An 18,193-nucleotide genomic window follows, 5' to 3' on the forward strand; every position below is an offset into this window, starting at 1 on the left:
GATGTGGCGGTCAATGCTAGCATGTCGCGTTCAACTTTCTAAGTAGGCAGTTAATAGGACAAAGTTGGGTATTTTTAAAACTAAGTTTATGAGTTGGTTATTTTTATGTATTTTATTAAAAATAGTTAGTTCAGTAAAATTCCTTTTTTCTTCCTACTTCGCATTCCAATCTAAAATGTTGAAGAAAAGTTATAGGAACATGTATCTTTAAAAAAAATGTAAGCTAATAAAGTTCCGTGGTCTTGGTATGGTTAGTTTGTGATACTTGGCTGTTAAATAACCAAAATAACGGAGCTTGTTGGGAGGTTCCGTTTCTCTTTGTGGAAGGATAAATTGTTAATCAATTATTTTTTTAATTTTAAAATATCTTTAATTGATAATGAAAGTTGTTAATCAAATTAGAAGGTGATTTTTTAATAATTAATATACAATTTTTTTGGTTTTATTTTAATTAATACAAGGTAATGAAACATGCACCGACAAATAAGATTTTTATAACTAAAATATTTTTATATTAGAAAATATCTTAAATCATTAATGAAAGGTGTTAATTAGATTAAAATTAATTAAGTAATATATAAAATTTATATTTTATTACAATAAATAGATGGTAATGATACGCGTACCGACAAATAAGATTTTGAAAAAACTAAAATAAAGTTTTAAAAAAGATTTTAAAGTTAAATAATATCTTAAATCAACAATGAAATGTGCTAAATAGATTCGAGTACGATTTTTAGTTAATTAATATACAAGTTTTAGATTTGTTCTTATAATAAATAGAAAGTAATGAAATGTGTACCAACAAATAAGATTTTAAAACCTAAAATTAATTATCACAAAATATTTTTTAAATGACAAAAGAACTTAAATCAATAATGAAAGAAAAATAGGCAAAAAATTGTGCTTAAGTGGCGTATCGCTAATATGACAGTCAACGTGGTTGTTGGTGTGGTGATTTATGATGTGCCAGGTGGTCATGTAACGCAATATGGCGACGAAGTTGGATATTTTTAAAACTAAGTTTCAGAGTTGGTTATTTTCATAAATATTTGATTAAAAATAGTTAATTTAGTAAAATTCCCCCAATCTAAGATGTTGAAGCAAAGTTATCTCTAATATTTTATTTGTCTTTATTCCCTTCTTTCGGGTTCCAATCTAAGGCAGGCTTTCGTATTGTGAATATAGCCCTCCCAAAGCCTTTCAATCTTTGCAATCTCTTCCATCTTTCCTTGTTCTTCAATGGCTTCTTCCACCATACTGTTTGTTGCTACCTCTGATATCTTCTTTCATGTTCCAATCTAAGATGTTCTTCAATGGTTTCTTTTCTCTTTTTCTTTTCTTTTGCCGGTCAGCATCCATAGCTATCAACTAGACTTCTTTTCTACATATTGAAAAGAGAAAAACAATTCTATGGTAAAATCTCATTCTCAAGTTAGAATCCTAGTGTTCAGATATGCAACTTGTGTGTGTAATTGTTTTGACAACTAATTCAAATGCCAAATTTATAGCTTACGTACATGCACAATGGTCAAGGTACAAGTGGAAACACTAATATTCAAAGCGCGTAAAATTTTGAGGTAATTCACAATTCTTTCACAGATTAGTAGTCCACCCCTCAAGATGTTTTGGTACTTGGAGGTTCCACTAAGTTAGGTTGTCCTACAACATATGCAACAAATCGGCTCTAAAGCCGATTACAATGTTGCTTACACTCAATTAATCACAACCAATTTACTATAACACGCTGACTTACATCGCAAAAATATCGATAAAAAAAAACATATTTCATGTAGAGAACATAAACATTTTATTATAACTAGAAGTCATAGACAAAGTACAGATTTGAACACATACACAACATAAATAACTACAAGGAAATTCAATGTTCTAATTATTTGGGAGGGCGGAAATAGGAGAAGGCAGAAAAAAAAGCTTGCACCAGAGTAAACACAATGATGAGTACTGCTGCAATAAAAGAGACAATTGTCCATGGACTGCTAAAGTGATCAGCCACTAGCTTTGCCAACCAGGTGTTAACCTTATTTCCGCAGTACTCATTCAGTTTAGTGGACAATTCCTCAAGAAAATCATATTTGTTGTTAAGCTCTTCATTTTTTGTAGGAATTAGATCCTTACCCAAGCTATTGAACATGGCAGCAACCACCTTGTCAGTTTCCAGAGAATGCTCTAGAACTTTGTTCTGGATCAGAATCTCAACATCCTTGGGCGTATTGATTAGCTGGTCCATAAGAATTACATAGTTGATGAAGTATTTTGCTGCCGGTTGATGGCAATGCTCCCAAGCTATAAGATTCATAAAGAACTTCTGTGTGTTCTTACTAATGTGCAAACGAGGAAGTCTCAATACTCCCTTCTTGAACTCTACAACAAATCCTGTCTTCTCTGCCGGCCTAAATTGTACACCTGCTTCTTGTAGTCTCGTTGCCGTTGGGATAACTCTCATCACTGGTGATTCCCTTGATCTTCCCTTGTCATATTTCCATGAGAACGCAGGGAACGCGTAGAGAAAGTCTGGCAAATTGGTGAAGAGAGGGATAATGGACAGTCTGTTTGTCGGGAAGCAGACTGCGGTGAACGATATCAAGCAGATGGACTCCGTTGAGTTGTTTATCATACTGATTCAATGGAACAAACTGCCTAAAGTAGTAATGGGTGTAAAACTCTATGGAATCATCTGGGTCTCCACCTTTAAACTTACCCAGTACTCTTTTGAGGATGAAGAACGGGATCTGGTTCTCCAGTACGAGCAAGTCTACCCATAAATCATTAACCCATCGATGATAACATTCTCTGTCGTTCTCAATAGCAACTTCCAGTACGGCCATGTCTACCCATAAATCTTCAAACCATCGACGGGAACATTCTCTGTCATTCTCAATATCGATTGAACCAGTATGAAAGGAGATGTGAAATAGGTAAATGACGAAGCAGCTACTGAGAAGTAGATCCAACAACTTAAGGAAATCTAAGTCTGCTTCTTCCTTTCCATAACATCTTGCAATTTCTTCCCGATGCTCATATATCATCCAAAGGTGATCCTCCAATTTCAGTTTCTGATTCATTTGGCTAATGCCCAAGAAATGATAATAGTAATGGTTCAGTAGACTTCGTGTCTCAACATCAGGGTCGTCCTTTTCCAACATATCCCTTATTTTTGAGAAGTTGATGTAGGTAGGATCATAAAGACGCTCCTTCCCTTGGCGTTGGCGCATGTCCTTGGGGACTTTGTAGAAGCCTGACTTTCCATGATCATGAACAACATTCAGAGATTTCGAATGCTCTGCACAGTACGTTTCTATAGCGTTAACTTTGCGCTCGCTAAAGCCTTTAACCCCCGTTAATCGTGAAGGAGCCTTTAAATCCATTCTGCTTGTTGCTGTGTCTTTCGTATTATCTGTTGGCTCTTCAGCAATCTCTTTCATTTTTCTCTTCCCTTTCCCTTTAGCAATAATCTCTTTCCATTTTTCCCTCCCTTTAGCTAGTAGTCCTTTCATAATTCCAGGCTTTTCATCTGCGTCTTTCACATTACTACTTGTTGCGGCGTCTGAGCTCTTCTTATCTGGCTTTGCAACTACTTCCAACATCCTCACATCTACGACTGTTTCAATGATTTCTGAGTGTCCTGGGTTGTTGGCCATCCTTCCCTTCCCTGCAAAAAAAAATTGGACCCTTGGTTATTCTAATATTTTCAGAGCTCAGGAAGAGTGAGTCCCCCGAAAGTACAGCCCGAAGTCCAATCATTACTTTCTCTTGCACAAATGGGAGCTAATAAAGAGGCTCCGTTTCTCTTTATGTGAAACGATATATTGATTAATCAAATTAGAAGACTATTTTTTAATAATTAATATACAAATTTATATTTTATTACAATTAATAAAAGGTAATGAAACGTGTGCCTGACATATAAGATTTTAAAAGACTATTTTTTTATAAAATATTTTAAAATTAGAAAATATCTTAAATCGATAATGAAATGTGTTCATTAGATTAGAATATGATTTTTTAATTAACTAATATACAAAATTTATATTTTATTATAATAAATAGATGGCAATGAAACGTGTACGACAAATAACATTTTTACAACTAAAATATTTTAAATTTTTTTAAAATATCTTAAATCGATACCAAATGTGTTAAATAGATTAGAATATGATTTTTTAGTTATTTAACATACAATTTTTATATTTATAATACAATAAATACCAAGTGTACCAACACATAAGATTTTAAAAACCAAAAAATAATTTTTACAAATGCTTTTTAGATTACAAAAGAACTTAAATAGGAAAAAAGGGAGAAAAAAAAAGTTGTGCTGACATGATGCATTGCTAATATGGCAATTAACATAGTTGCTGATGTGGGGATTGATGATGTGTTAGATGATGAGGTGCATTCTATCTTTCGGTGGTTATGTAGCGCCATACGGCGGTCAATGATAGTATGTCATGTTGATCGGACAAAATTAGTTATTTTTAAAACTAAGTTTAAAAGTTGGTTATTTTTATGTATTTTATAAAAAATAGTTAGTTTAGTAAAATTTCCTTTTTCCTTCCTACTTCGGATTCCAATCTGAGATGCTCAAGCAAAGTTATCTCTAAGATTTTATGTCTTTATTCCCTTCTTCAGGATTCCAATCTGAGATGCTCAAGCAAAGTTATCTCTAAGATTTTATGTCTTTATTCCCTTCTTCAGGGTTCCGATCTAAGAGGCAGAAGCAAAGGTACCTCAAACCATTTTCTTTGTCTTTATTCCCTTATTTCCCTTTTTCTTTTACTTTCATCTGATTTATCTGCATTTTTACTTCGGGTTCCAATCTAAAATGCACAAGCAAAGGTACCTCTGACCATTGCCTTTGTCTTTATTCCCTTCTTTCCCTTTTTCTTTTACTTTCATCTGATTTATCTGCATTTTTACTTCGGGTTCCAGTCTAAGCTGCAGAAGCAAAGGTATCTCTAACCATTTTCTCTGTCTTTATTTCCTTCTTTCCCTTTTCCTTTTACTTTCATCTGGCTCATCTGGATTTTTACATGCTTCTTTCTTCCAGGTATCTTGCATTGAAGCTACATTTAAGGTCTGGGCGTCCCAAGGAAATGAATTAAATCGATTTTCTTCTTCATTTTGGCAAGGAATCGAATGAATATTACTGTAACTATGTTAGCATTTATTGTTCTTCTCCTCTGTCACGCATGTTAAGCGAGAAATCATGTAATCCTCTAAAGGTGACAACCCTCCTTCATGGAACTTCAGAAATTGATCAACGATGAACTACTACTGAGCAATAGAGCCAACAAGCAAGGTAAACCTGTGGACGTGCCCTCCTCTACGTAACATTTTGCTGTCTCTTCCCTGTCATTCATCATCAGCAGCTAATCTGTCCTAACTCTCTTTCTTGTTACGGGTGAGAATTGAAAGGAGATGATGATAGTAATGCTTCTGTTTCTTTACTTTCACACGTTCAATGCGATCACCTCGCAAATAACCTGAATACATCCTTGAGAAGTCGGCATAGGTAGGTTGATAAACACTATATTAACTCCATTTGTGGTAGTGCATGTATGCAGGGAGTCTGTAGAAGGCTGAACCTGCACGACCAATCCCAATTGATTCATCCAAAAGTGTTCTAAGGTAGACTTCTTTGGGATCTCTTCCATCTTTCCTGGCTCTTCAATGGCTTCTTCCAACATACTGCTTCTTGCCACTTCTGCTATCTTATCAGGCTCTGCAACTACTTCCTTCAGCTTACTCACATCAACAACTGTTTCTCTGATTTCTGGGTTTTCTGGTTCGCCTCCCATCCTTTCCTTGGCAGACAAAAATTGGACCTTCTTTACGTGATGTTTCCCTAGCTCTGCAAGGAGTGACAGTCCACTCTGGAAGGGAAACTATATTGGAGATTTGGTTTTAAATTTGAGATGCAGAGCGATGGCACCTCCAAAGTCTCCTTTTCTTCACCACTTTTTATTTTCTTTTGCCAATCAGTGTGCATCCATATCTATCGACTAGACTTCCTTTCCACAAATTGAAGAACGATGGCAACCGACCAAGCTCTGCACTTCTTATGCTAATTTTTCTTGAGCTGCACCGGGTCATTCTTTGCATATCTAATAAGAAATACCGTGGAAATTTGCAGTTTATGATATCTATAAGGGAATTTCACTTAAATACCCATTTAAAATAAAATATTTTTAAAAATACCGACGTCATCAAAATATTTCTAAAACTACCCAACTTTGACCGGTCAAATGCCTATGTGTGCAGTCAAAAGCGACACATAAGCTTTGACTGCTTATGTGTCGCCACGTCATCTGTGCAGTAAACATATATCGACACGTCGTCTGACACGTCATTATTTTACCATGTCATCTGCCACGTAAGCTGACACATCATTAAATAAAAATTAAATAATCCTCACTGTATTCCACCGCATTGTTTTTCAAAATAAATTATTTTAAATGCCTTATGTGTCCCCTCTCATCGTTCTCCTCTCCTCTCCTCTTGCCCTCTCGCCGCCGCCGCCGCCGCTCGGCCTCCTCTCCTCTCCTCTCGCCCCCTCTCCTCTCGCCCTCTCGCCGCCGCTTTGCCTCGGCCTCCTCTAGCCTTGCCGTCTCTCCTCTCGCTGTCGTCTCTTGGCCTCGACCTCCTCTCCTCTCCTCTTTCCCCCTCTCCTCTCGCCCTCTCACCGCCGCTCAGCCTCGGCCTCCTCTGGCCTCGCCCTCTCTCCTCTCGCTGCCGTCGCTCAGCCTCGGCCTCCTCTCCTCTCCTCTCCTCTCCTCTTCCCCCCCTCTCCCCTCTCCTCTCCCCCCTCTCCTCTCCCCTCTCGCAGTACCGGCTGCCGCCGCTCCCCACCGCTCGGCCTCAGACTTCGCCCTCGACGCCCCCCTCTCAATTAAAAAATTAAAAAATTTAAAAATTAAAAAATATTTTAAATCGATAATAAAATATGTTAAATTAGTAAGAGTAAATTTTTTTAATTAATAATATATTTATTTTATTTTTAATTATTTTAAATATAAGGTAATAATAATTTGAAAAAAAAAGTATTGATAAATTTGATTTTTAAACTCAAAACTAAAATTTTCAAATTTTTTTATTAAAATAAATTTTAAATCGATAATAAAAAGGTGTTAAAAGGGTAAGAGTAAGATATTTTATAACTTATTATTTTAAATATAAGGTAATAAAAAGTGTACTGGTACATTTATTTTTTAAACTCAAGTAAATTTTTATATTTTTTTAGTTAATAAATATTTTTAATTGATAATAAAAGGTGTTGTAAGATTTTTAATTAACTAATATATATTTTTAATAATCTATTATTTTGTAAATAATATGATAAAAATTATACAAATAAATTGCATTTTTAAACTCTAAAATAATTTTTAGGCTTCGAGACATAACGTTTATTACTTTTCCCAAAGATAAATAGATATTAGGTAATAAAAAATGTATCTGATTTTTTTATTTTTTTAAAAAAATATTTAATTTTGATTTAATGACGTGTCAGCTTACGTGGCAGATGACATGGTAAAATAATGACGTGGTAGACGACGTGTTGATCTATGTGGTGATTGATGATGTAGATTCTATCTTCTGGTAGTGATGTGGCGTCATGTGGCAGTCAATGTTAGCATGTTGCGTTCAACTTTCTAAGTAGGCAGTTAATAGGACAAAGTTGGGTATTTTTAAAACTAAGTTTATGAGTTGGTTATTTTTATGTATTTTATTAAAAATAGTTAGTTAAGTAAAATTCCTTTTTTCTTCCTACTTCGCATTCCAATCTAAGATGTTGAAGAAAAGTTATAGGAACATGTATCTTTTAAAAAAATGTAAGTTAATAAAGTTCCGTGGTCTTGGTATGGTTAGTTTGTGATACTTGGCTGTTAAATAACCAAAATAACGGAGTTTGTTGGGAGGTTCTGTTTCTCTTTATGTGCAAGGATATATTGTTAATCAATTATTTTTTTAATTTTAAAATATCTTTAATCGATAATGAAAGTTGTTAATCAGATTAGAAGGTGATTTTTTAATAATTAATATACAATTTTTTGTTTTATTTTAATTAATACAAGGTAATGAAACGTGCACCGACAAATAAGATTTTTATAACTAAAATATTTTTATATTAGAAAATATCTTAAATCGTTAATGAAAGGTGTTAATTAGATTAAAATATCATTTTTAATTAAGTAATATATAAAATTTATATTTTATTACAATAAATAGATGGTAATGATATGCGTACCGACAAATAAGATTTTGAAAAAACTAAAATAAAGTTTTAAAAAATATTTTAAAGTAAAATAATATCTTAAATCAACAATGAAATGTGCTAAATAGATTGGAGTGCGATTTTTAGTTAATTAATATACAAGTTTTAGATTTTTTATTATAATAAATAGAAGGTAATGAAATGAGTACCAACAAATAAGATTTTTAAAACCTAAAATTAATTTTTACAAAATATTTTTTAAATGACAAAAGAACTTAAATCAATAATGAAAGAAAAATAGGAGAAAAATTGTGCTTAAGTGGCGTATCGCTAATATGGCAGTCAACGTGGTGTTGGTGTGGTGATTTATGATGTGCTAGGTGGTCATGTAAAGCAATGCGACGATGAAGTTTTTAAAACTAAGTTTGAGAGTTGGTTATTTTCATAAATATTTTATTAAAAATAGTTAATTTAGTAAAATTCCCTTTTTCCTTCCTACTTTGCATTCCAATCTAAGATGGTGAGTCCCATATCTTATAGGCTTGGGCCCATCTTCCAACACACTTGGATATGTGGGTTTTCTTTGGTCGTATGGGTTTGGGCCCATCTTCCAACACTTCCTCTCAAGCTGGGGGGGGGTTAAGGGAACATCATGAACTTCTAGCTTGTTGCAAATGATGTATAGGATCTTCTCGTATAAAATGACAGTCCTCTATATCTTCTAAAAGATAATAATATAATTCTTCATTAAAAATGTTTATTTACTAATTATTATTTATTTTAAAAATTATACTTTTTAGTTTTTGCATTTATGTTTTTACTTGTTGACATTGGTTTTATACTGGGCCCACATTTTGTTTTTTAGATTAAGATCAATATAGTTAATATTAGGAGTTTAATTGTTATTATTTAAGAAATCTTATAATTTCTTAACCTTTGGATTTATTTTTATTTAATTATTAACACTAGTTTGGTACGATATAGTCTTTTGAACCTACTGGGCCCATATTTTATTATTTGGATTAATAAAATATAATTAATATTAAATATAACTTATTTAATTATATAAAATACTTTGATTTATTAATTCTGAATTTTTCATGGTAGTCTTTTTCCTGGCCATAAAACTTCCTCGTTGGAGGTTAAGGAGGTGGCACCTCTATTTCTTCTAAGGCCATTGGAGGCTCAATGGAATGTTGTGGAACCTTAGAAGGTGCTATAGAGGTCCGAGAGAGGAACCTCATCCTTTGTATGCTTGAAAGCAAAGTCTACAGGAGGCGGTAACCGAGCAGGCTGTAGGGTTGGACCTCACCATGAGATAGAGGAATGGTTTTAGCCCTCTTGCACACTATGGAGATTGGTTTGAGTTCAAAAGAAAAGAAAAGGCAAATATGGTAGGGTTTTGGGAGAGGCATCATTGCACCAGAAGGGGAAAACTGAAATGAATTAATTGTTTTTTTTAACAGTCGTGCCCCTATTTTCTCTGATTTCTGGCTTACTCACATCAGCAACTGTTTCTCTCATTTCTGGGTTTTCTGGTTCGCCTCTCATCCTTCCCTTCGCAGACAAAACCTGGACCACTCTCGAAGGGAAACTATATTGGAGCTTTGGTTTTAAAATTGAGATGCAGAGCGATGGCACATCCAAAGTCTCCTTTTCTTCACCACTCTTTATTTCCTTTCCTCTTTTCTCTTTTTTTACAATGCTGGTGACATATGGACTTATGACACTCAATTAATCACAATTAACCAATTTACAATAACACACCCAGACTTACACCTCAAAAACAAAGAACATAAACATTCGATTACAAGTAGAACTCATAGAGCAAAGCACAGATTTGAACACATACAAAACATAAATAACTACAAGGAAATTCAATGTTCATGTGATTTGGGAGGGCGGAAATAGGAAAAGGCTGAAAAAAAAGTTTGCACCAAAGTAAGCAGAATAAGGAGTAGTACTCCAATCAAAGAGAGAATTGTCCAGGGACTGTTAAAGTATACCTTCATTAGATTTGCCAACCAGATGTCCAACCTAGTTTCGCAGAACTGATTCAGTTTATAGGACAATTCTTCAAGAAAATCATATTCTTTGTTATTCTCTTCATTTTTTGTAGGAATTAGATCCTCACCCAATCTATTGAACATGGCAGCAACCTCCTCTTCGGTTACCTGAGAAAGCTCTAGAACATTGTTCTGGATCAGAATCGCTACGTCCTTGGACGTATTGATTAGCTGGTCCATAAGAATTGCAAAGTTGACGACGTATTTTACTGCTGGTTGATGGCATTGCTCCCAAGCTATAAGATTAATAAAGAACTTTTCTGTGTTCCTTTTTATGTGCAAACGAGGAAGTCTCAATACTCCACGAGGAAGTCTCAATACTCCCTTCTTGAACTCTACTACAAATCCTTCCCTCTCTACCGGCCTAAATTGTACACCTGCTTCTTGTAGTCTCGTTGCCGTTGGGATAACTCTCATCACTGGAGATTCCCTTGATCTTACCTTGTAAAATTTCCATGAGACAGTCTGTTTGTCGGGAAGCAGACTGCGGTGAACAATATCAAGCAGATGGACTCCGTTGAGTTGTTTATCATACCGATTCAATGGAACAAACTGCCTAAAGTAGTGATGGGTGCAAAACTCTATGGTATCGTCTGGGTCTTCACCTTTAACCTTATCAACAACTCTTTTGAGGACGAAGAACGGGATCTGGTTCTCCAGTACGAGCAAGTCTACCCATAAATCATTAACCCATCGATGATAACATTCTCTGTCTTTCTCAATATCGACTCTGTATCCGCTAATGTCTAGCCAGGAAACTTTAAGCCATCGATCGAAATATTCTGTGTCCTCTATAAAAACGATTGAATTAAAGGAGATGAAAAATAGGCAAACGACGAAGAAGCTACTGAGAAGAAGACCCAACAACAGACGGAGATCTGAGTCTGCTTCCTCCACTTCATAACATCTTGCAATTTCTTTCCAATGCTTTTCTATCATCAAAAGGTAATCCTCCAATTTCACTTTTGGATTTATTTTGCGGATGACTAAGAAATGGTAATAGTAATGGTCCAGTAGACTTCGTGTCTCATCATCAGGGTATTCATTTTCCAACATATCCCTTACATTTGAGAAGTTGATGTAGGTAGGATCAAACAGGCGCTCCCACCCTTGGCGTTGGCGCATGTTCTGGGGGACTTGGTAGAAGCCAGAGCTTCCTCGATCATGAACAACATTCCGAGATTCCCAATGCATTGCACAGTAGGATTCTATCTTGTCAACATTGCGCTGAAAGATAAAGCCTTCAGCTTCATTCATTTTTCTCATCAGTAGAGGAATCTCTGGTACATCTTCCTCCACAATACTACTTGTTGTTGCGGCGTCTGAGTTCTTCTTATCTGGCTCTGCAACTACTTCGAACATCCTTACATCTACAACTGTTTCAATGATTTCTGAGTGTCCTGGGTTGTTGGCCATCCTTCCCTTCCCTGCGGAAAATTTGAACCTTTGTTTTTTTTCTGATATGTTCAGAGTTGGGGGAGTGAAACATAAACAAGTTCTAAGGAGGTCTATAATAAGAATGTCTGTGTAACCAACAAGAAGGAGAAGAGGCAAATTACCTGGTAGAGTAGAGGAGGTCTTGGGGGCAAGGAAGCCAAATGAAATGAAGTAGAGGTGTCGGCAACGGTAGAGCAATCTTCTCTCATCAAGCCTATTTATCAACAATGGGAAATGGAACTGGAGCGTGATGGACAAGAATGGTTCTCACCTAAGACATGGACAGATTCTTTATTGCTCCATCACCTGAAAGAGGGAAAGAGGTAAATATAGTTTTATTTCCCCCGCGACCTGTTACCGATTCGGACTCACCTCGAGCCGGCTCGTGAGCTGACGAACCGATTGATAACGAAGCCGGCCCTATTCGTGAGTAACGAGGTGGCCAGTCGAACCCGCATCGATGAACAGCGTGATACCGCTGATGACGTGGCAGAGGAAATTTGAAGGGATTTTTGGAGCGTCCGATCAATGTCAACATGATCCGATGGTCAAACATGATAGAAGAAATCTCCGTTGTCATATTACGAAGGAAGAGTCGAAATCTCCGCTCTGGCCTTCGTCTTTCCTCCCCACCGTTTTATTATTATTTTTTGCTAAAGACAAATCTAGACATCTCGGCGCCTTCGTCGCAGGCAAGAGGAGAGTTCGGACAGACCTAACCGATCGCCGGTCACCGCTCGCTGCTCGCCGATCTGACGTCCTCCTGCGTCCCGCACAAACAGGTAAATTTCTTCTCTTTTGGTCTTCTTCATCTTCTCTTCCTGTCGTTACTCCCTTTCCGTTCTACCTCTTTTCCACTTCCCTTTCTTTTTTCTTCTTTATTCCGATGGCTTCGCTCAAATCTTTCTCGTCTAGTCCTCTTTTATTTTTTTTCTCTTATTTTCTTTTTTTTTAAGTGTACAACAACAGTTTTGCGTGTGTTGCTTCATTTATTTGTTATCTATTGATATGCTTCTTGCCATAGAGTGTACGATACGTTTTTGTGCTTGTTTTACTTGATATTTGATTTTTTCGCTCCCTGGGGATTTAAAACATAAAATACTAAAGCCATTTGGTTTCGTTTTGTGGAGGGCATTGAGGAATTGAGAGCTGTGAGTTTCACTATTAAATATATTTTGACTGGTTTTCAGTTTTTTTTATTATCATCAAATGTGATGTGAAATTCTGGTTTAATGTTTACTTGCTTTTAATCAAATGTAACTTTTGTAGGGCCATCATAATAGTTTTAAGATTAATAAGAATGACTGCCGGGGCTTGCTATATACATCAGAATAAGTACGGCATGTACAGAGTCAGCAGAGGAAATGTTACTGAATTACAAAACAATTTTAACTACTCAAGTCTGTCTGGATCTTGGATCGAGGCTCATTGTTTCTAATGTAGTTATACTGCATACTATTAACTTTCATTTCAAAATCTTATTGTATTGTCTATATGCACAGTTTATTTTCATTCTAGTTGAATGGTTCTGGCCTTTATTGTCCTTAGTTTATTATTTTTGGTTTCCTTTCTTTTGCTTATTTTGGGTGGTAGGCTGCGATATTAACTTGTTACTTTTAAGGTTTGGCGTGTTTTTGGATGACAAGACTAGAGGAGGGGCTACTTGTTACTTTTAAGGTTCACGAAATATTTTCTACAGATCAATTGTACAGAAGCTTAAGTTTTCCTATTCCAATTATTGGTCTATTTTCTTCTTTATTTGGCAAATGGGACAAGGATCTGACAATGATTAATGATGGTGAAGTGTCAAAAAAATAATATCTGACAAGATCATCCTCTATAGTTAGCTGAAACCTATTGTACTATTTAGTTGTTTATTTGATATAGGATTTTGTTGAATGTTGGTCAAGCATTTTAGCAGGTTAAGCTAATTAGTGTAAACAACCATGTAATAGCTGCTTGGTCATTCACGAACTAAAACTAATTGATGACCTATTCATGTTACTTTTGAAAGAAAGCGTTCTGCTTAAGTCACAGAATTCCTTAGAACTGTGCCTTGTGAATATAGAGTTTGCATTAGCTGTGAAATTTGTGTATGATGTTAACTGAGGTGATCTTAGTATGGTTGGTTATAGGACCATGTATCTTGCAAAAATGCGAGCTAATAAAGTTCCCTAAAGGTATTCTGCATACAAGCTTTCTTAGTTAGTCTGTCCTACGCTTGTGATACTTGGCTGTTAAATAACCAGAATAACAGAGCTTTTTGAGAGGCTCCGTTTCTCTTTATGTGCAAGTATATATTGCAGTTTTGCTTACTACTGAGATTTTTTTTTTTTACTCTTGTTTGTATTACTCTTTTGGTGACTTCAGCTCTTGATAAAATAAGTAAATCATTATCTGCAGAAAGTTTGGAGTTGAAGATGAGAGTAACCATCTGGTTGCAGTTCTTTTGTACCTTTCTCATCCCATCTTTCATATTATTGGAAAAAATTGTAAACTGATAAGGAAACTCCCAATTACTCTTATCTATGACGTACTGCAAAGTGATTATAAGGTTAATTATCAGGAAATATAAAAGGAAGTATGAACTTCATATTTTATGAATGTCTAGAGCTTTATGTAGTAGTTTAAATCTCTAATTATCCAGTTGGTTATTATTCTTACAGCACAGGATATGCTTCAGTTATATGGTTGTTAGTGATGGATAATTTTGAGAACCCTTAAAGGAAGTTCTATTTCAGCTTATTTTATGAAGGTTGACTTAGGAAGTCTGTGCATTAGATGGAACTGTATGTTATAATGAGTGAATCGGTGCTTTAAATTCTTTACTTCGTCCCTTGATCCATATTAACTTCATTATTTTCTTTGCGTAGGAGAATTCCTATAACCTTTGAGATATGTCTTCTATAGTCAATTCCGAGAATTATCGAGTTCAGTTGATTTTTCTTTAGTAGCTTGAGGTTTTACATGATAATGAAAATGATTTCCTGGTCTAAATTGAGCAGAATGCTTGTTCTAATCATGGTTATTTGGGTTCCTTTGCAAGTTTTTAATTGATTTTTTTAATGATGAAATTATTGATAATCTCTTTTCAGTAGTCGCAAGTATATCGACTTCACTTGCCTGCATCCTCCACCAATCAAAAACCCGGATATATTTCCATTTGTTTTGGACAAAAAAAACACACAAGAATGGCAAGATCTTTGACGCAGACCATGTCCAGTACCACCACGACCACTGTTCTGACCCTCGACGACTCTTCCTCCTCTTCCTCAGCTCAGAATCACCTGTCTCAGCAGACTCTGACCCTCCACCTTTCTCGGCGGCCGAAGAAGAAGGTATCCTGGAAGGAAGGCACAGTTGATAACGAGTTCTTACAGAGAAAAAGTTCCAAGAAATGTTGCATTTTTCACAAGCAGAAGCCATTTGACGAGGACAACAGTGATGATGATGATGATGATCACGATAACAGTAAGAAGGATAAACCGGATGGGAATGATCATTGTGGGAAGACTTCTGCTTGTGGTGGAGATAGAGCGAGTACTAGCAGGTGTTGTTCAGGGCACTGATTATACTCCAGAATTTTGAATATTGTAAGTGTCCTTTCATGTCTTTTTTTTTGTGTAAATTTTGATAAATTTCTTAGTTGATGTGACAGATGTAACATGGGAGTGTTGAAAATTTTGATTCCCATCTTCACCGCAACATATGAATTCTATCATTTTTTGGGTATTTTAGGGCTTGGTTTCACTGTTGTTGTTTTTCTATTAAGGTTACATAGTATTTTGTGTATTTGTTTGTTTTCTCTTTCAATTTTCTTCATTTTTTAAATAATGTTCATTTGGTTGTTTAGATTGAGGCGTTCTTTGGATTGTATTATTTTACTTCTATTAAAATTTGTTGCCTATGCATTTTCTAATTAGATTTACATTTGTGTTGTAATGCAAGATAAGAGACATGTGATGGCTGTGACAGTACCGGGATGTTAAGCTCCAAAAAGTATAGGCAGATGAATATGACATGGTTGGAATGGCGATGAAAGACTTGAAACTGACCAACCTTATAATGGGGCTCACAAATGGTAGACCAAATGGATGTGAATAATTAATCCATCTCATTCATCATTCGATGGGATAGGCTCTGATAGTGATAGTAATGAATGATGTGTGGTGATAATGCACATTTCCCACTTTAGATTAGGGACATTTTTGTTAATTACTTGAAAATGCATGTGCTTTGAATGCATTGTCATTGTTTTCCTTCGATGTGTGACTGCAATGTTTAGTTGTGCCATTTCTCTAACAAAGCTGGTATTGAGATTTCTCATTTATACATTTCTTTTACTTGACTCGATTATTATTACTCTATTCTATTTTCTAAATGAGGAGACCAATGTTTGGAGTATTCTGAAGAAAGATGTAGGTTTAATTTTAACATTATAAAAATAATGTTTAAATAAAATATATTTATAACCAAATTAATGCTTCAGTTCCCCTAGTGGAGCTCTAGGCCTGATCTCATTTTAGTTTTTGCTTATCAGCTGAGATGTGGCTATCATTGCTTTTTAGATGTGTGGCAGTTCTATCTTAAATTACTCTTTTGCATAAATTTTGGTCAGATACTTCATATTTGGGAATTGAACCTGTTGTCAAGAAATTGAACAAGTCTATGCGGCAGGGTCAAAAGTTTGAGAAAAGGTATTTTCTGCATCTTCATGTCAAGGAGCAATTTTTGTTCTTGTAGTACAGACCATTTATCAAGGAATATCCAAAAAAAAAATGTACACATAATGATCAGTTTGGAATAAAATTTTTGCTCTTGAAGAGTTCTTCGGAGTCTGATGGCAGAAAGCTACTTTTTGTGGGTGTCTTTGTATTTTTTGTATCCAGCATTACTAAAAAGGAAAGGCTTTTCTGTTGTTTACTCTTTGGATGTGTAAAATGAAAGTTGATTGGTTGCGATATTAATTTTAGCATTTGATGTTGACAGAGAGGTTGCAATTGTTTACATCTTGGATGTCTAAAATGAGAAAGAGGCTGCAATAGGGCACATCCATATTTTGGCTAAACAAAATAAAGCCGGTGTCATAAAACCTGATTGGACTGGCTGGCCTCCCTCTTCGATTATAGAAACACAAGTAGGGGAGGTGAAGTTTCCCTCTTTACTTTCAGTGAAAAAACAGAGGTAGAAATTTTGACCTTCTCCTTTTTATTATAGAACACTAGGAAGGGAGGGTGAGGTTTTCTAGACTTCCTAAGAGGATGGAAGAGGTTGCATTCTTCTTTTCCCGAGGTAAGGGGGATTTGGGGCTTTCCCCTTTGGTTTGTAGAAACAAAAGAGGGGGAAGCGCAGAGGTGAGCTTTTCTTGATTCTTCCTAGTTGGATAGAAGATGAAAAGGGGGAAATGGGGGGCCTTCCTCTCAATGAGTAGAAATAAAGAACGTTTCCAAACACTGAGGGAACAAGGTTTTTCCTGCTCCCCATGTATCCGTCTACAGAAATAAACAGAGGTGAGGGTGGTGTTTTCCGTACTCCTAAACAATTGTAGGCTGCCACCATTAGGAGAGTGGGGGGGGGGGGGGGAGAGCCCTGCTCTTCCTCCATTGTTTACAGAAAAGAAGGGGGGAAGGAGAGGCACCACTTGTGCTTAAAAAAACATAGAGAAAAGGTTTAGGGTTTAGGGTTTACAAAAACATAGAGGCACCATTAGTCTATGCTTTGTCCTTTATGCTTTGCCCCTCTTCTGTATGTAAAGCCATGAATAAGATGAAAAGAAGGTTTCTTTGGAGGGGATCAAGTAATACCTTTAAATATCACTTGGTTGGTCAGATGGGATGAAGTTTGTCTACCAAAGAGATTGGGTGGATTGGGTATTCAGAAAACAAAAGAAATGAACCAAGCTTTGCTCTTGAAATGGCTATGGAAGCTCAACACTAATTCTTCTAATCTATGGAAGGATACAGTTCGTGCCAAGTTGGGTTGGAGCTCTCCATGGTGGATGTCTGGTAGAAATCGGAGAGGACTGACCTCAATATGGAGATCACTGTTCCCATTGCTCCAGAAATTCTCTTCAGCAATAAGATTCTATGTCAGAAATGGTCGGTCGTTTAAATTTTGGGATGATTTGTGGACAGGGCAAGAGCCATTGCAGAATTCCTTCATTCTACACAGAGGGAGATGTCAATTGCTGATGCTTTTGAGGGGGGGAGGGGGAGCTTGAACCTACACCCTTGAAGGGGCTTGTCAGACTCAGAGGCTTTGGAAGCGTGTTGTTTACTGGACTCTTTGAATTCTGTCAGAATGAGACCTTCCAATGAGGACAAGCTTATTTGGTAGCCTGACAAAAGTGGTAAATTTTCAGTTTCATTTGCATACAGTTTTATTAATGGCTGGGCTTCGATGCAAAGGGAGCATGATATTCACTTTGTATGGCGTCTTTGTGCAACTCCAAAGA

The 18,193-nt window shown here is 35.9% G+C and overlaps 2 protein-coding genes and 1 long non-coding RNA gene across 4 annotated transcripts; 1 reads left to right on the forward strand and 2 right to left on the reverse strand.

Moving 5' to 3' along the window:
• Positions 1-1,894: 1,894 nt before the first annotated feature.
• On the reverse strand, positions 1,895-3,662 carry LOC137944471 (UPF0481 protein At3g47200-like). The gene is made up of 2 exons (XM_068790156.1): positions 2,723-3,662; positions 1,895-2,535 (listed from the first exon to the last, which is right to left on the reverse strand). Exons 1-2 carry the CDS (start codon positions 3,660-3,662, stop codon positions 1,895-1,897), a joined length of 1,581 nt encoding a protein of 526 aa, XP_068646257.1.
• Positions 3,663-5,104: 1,442 nt separating this feature from the next.
• On the forward strand, positions 5,105-6,145 carry LOC137944772 (uncharacterized). Of its 2 annotated transcripts, none has more exons than XR_011110851.1 (3): positions 5,105-5,323; positions 5,576-5,652; positions 5,744-6,145. It is a non-coding gene; the product is annotated as an uncharacterized lncRNA (long non-coding RNA). The 2 variants fall into 2 exon arrangements; XR_011110850.1 differs by having other exon boundaries at positions 5,589-5,652.
• A 3,863-nt stretch (positions 6,146-10,008) lies between these two features.
• On the reverse strand, positions 10,009-11,905 carry LOC137944792 (UPF0481 protein At3g47200-like). Its single transcript, XM_068790542.1, has 2 exons — positions 11,862-11,905; positions 10,009-11,729 (listed from the first exon to the last, which is right to left on the reverse strand). The coding sequence occupies exon 2, from the start codon at positions 11,716-11,718 to the stop codon at positions 10,114-10,116; it is 1,605 nt and encodes a 534-aa protein (XP_068646643.1). The 5' UTR covers positions 11,719-11,729; positions 11,862-11,905; the 3' UTR covers positions 10,009-10,113.
• Positions 11,906-18,193: the final 6,288 nt, after the last annotated feature.

This window comes from Aristolochia californica, unplaced genomic scaffold (assembly GCF_029961685.1).
Source record: "Aristolochia californica isolate CCGP_79_NKW_82.1479 unplaced genomic scaffold, dmAriCali1.0.hap1 SCAF_11, whole genome shotgun sequence".
Lineage (NCBI taxonomy): Eukaryota > Viridiplantae > Streptophyta > Magnoliopsida > Piperales > Aristolochiaceae > Aristolochia > Aristolochia californica.

Excerpts from the sequence above, each read along its gene's own strand:
- LOC137944471 (XM_068790156.1), bottom strand. The coding sequence starts at position 3,662 with ATGGCCAACAACCCAGGACACTCAGAAATCATTGAAACAGTCGTAGAT. Across the intron at positions 2,536-2,722 it reads CATCCTCAAAAGAGTACTGG|ACTTTCTCTACGCGTTCCCT; the intron begins GTAAGTTTAAAG and ends CCAATTTGCCAG.
- LOC137944792 (XM_068790542.1), bottom strand. The coding sequence starts at position 11,718 with ATGGCCAACAACCCAGGACACTCAGAAATCATTGAAACAGTTGTAGAT.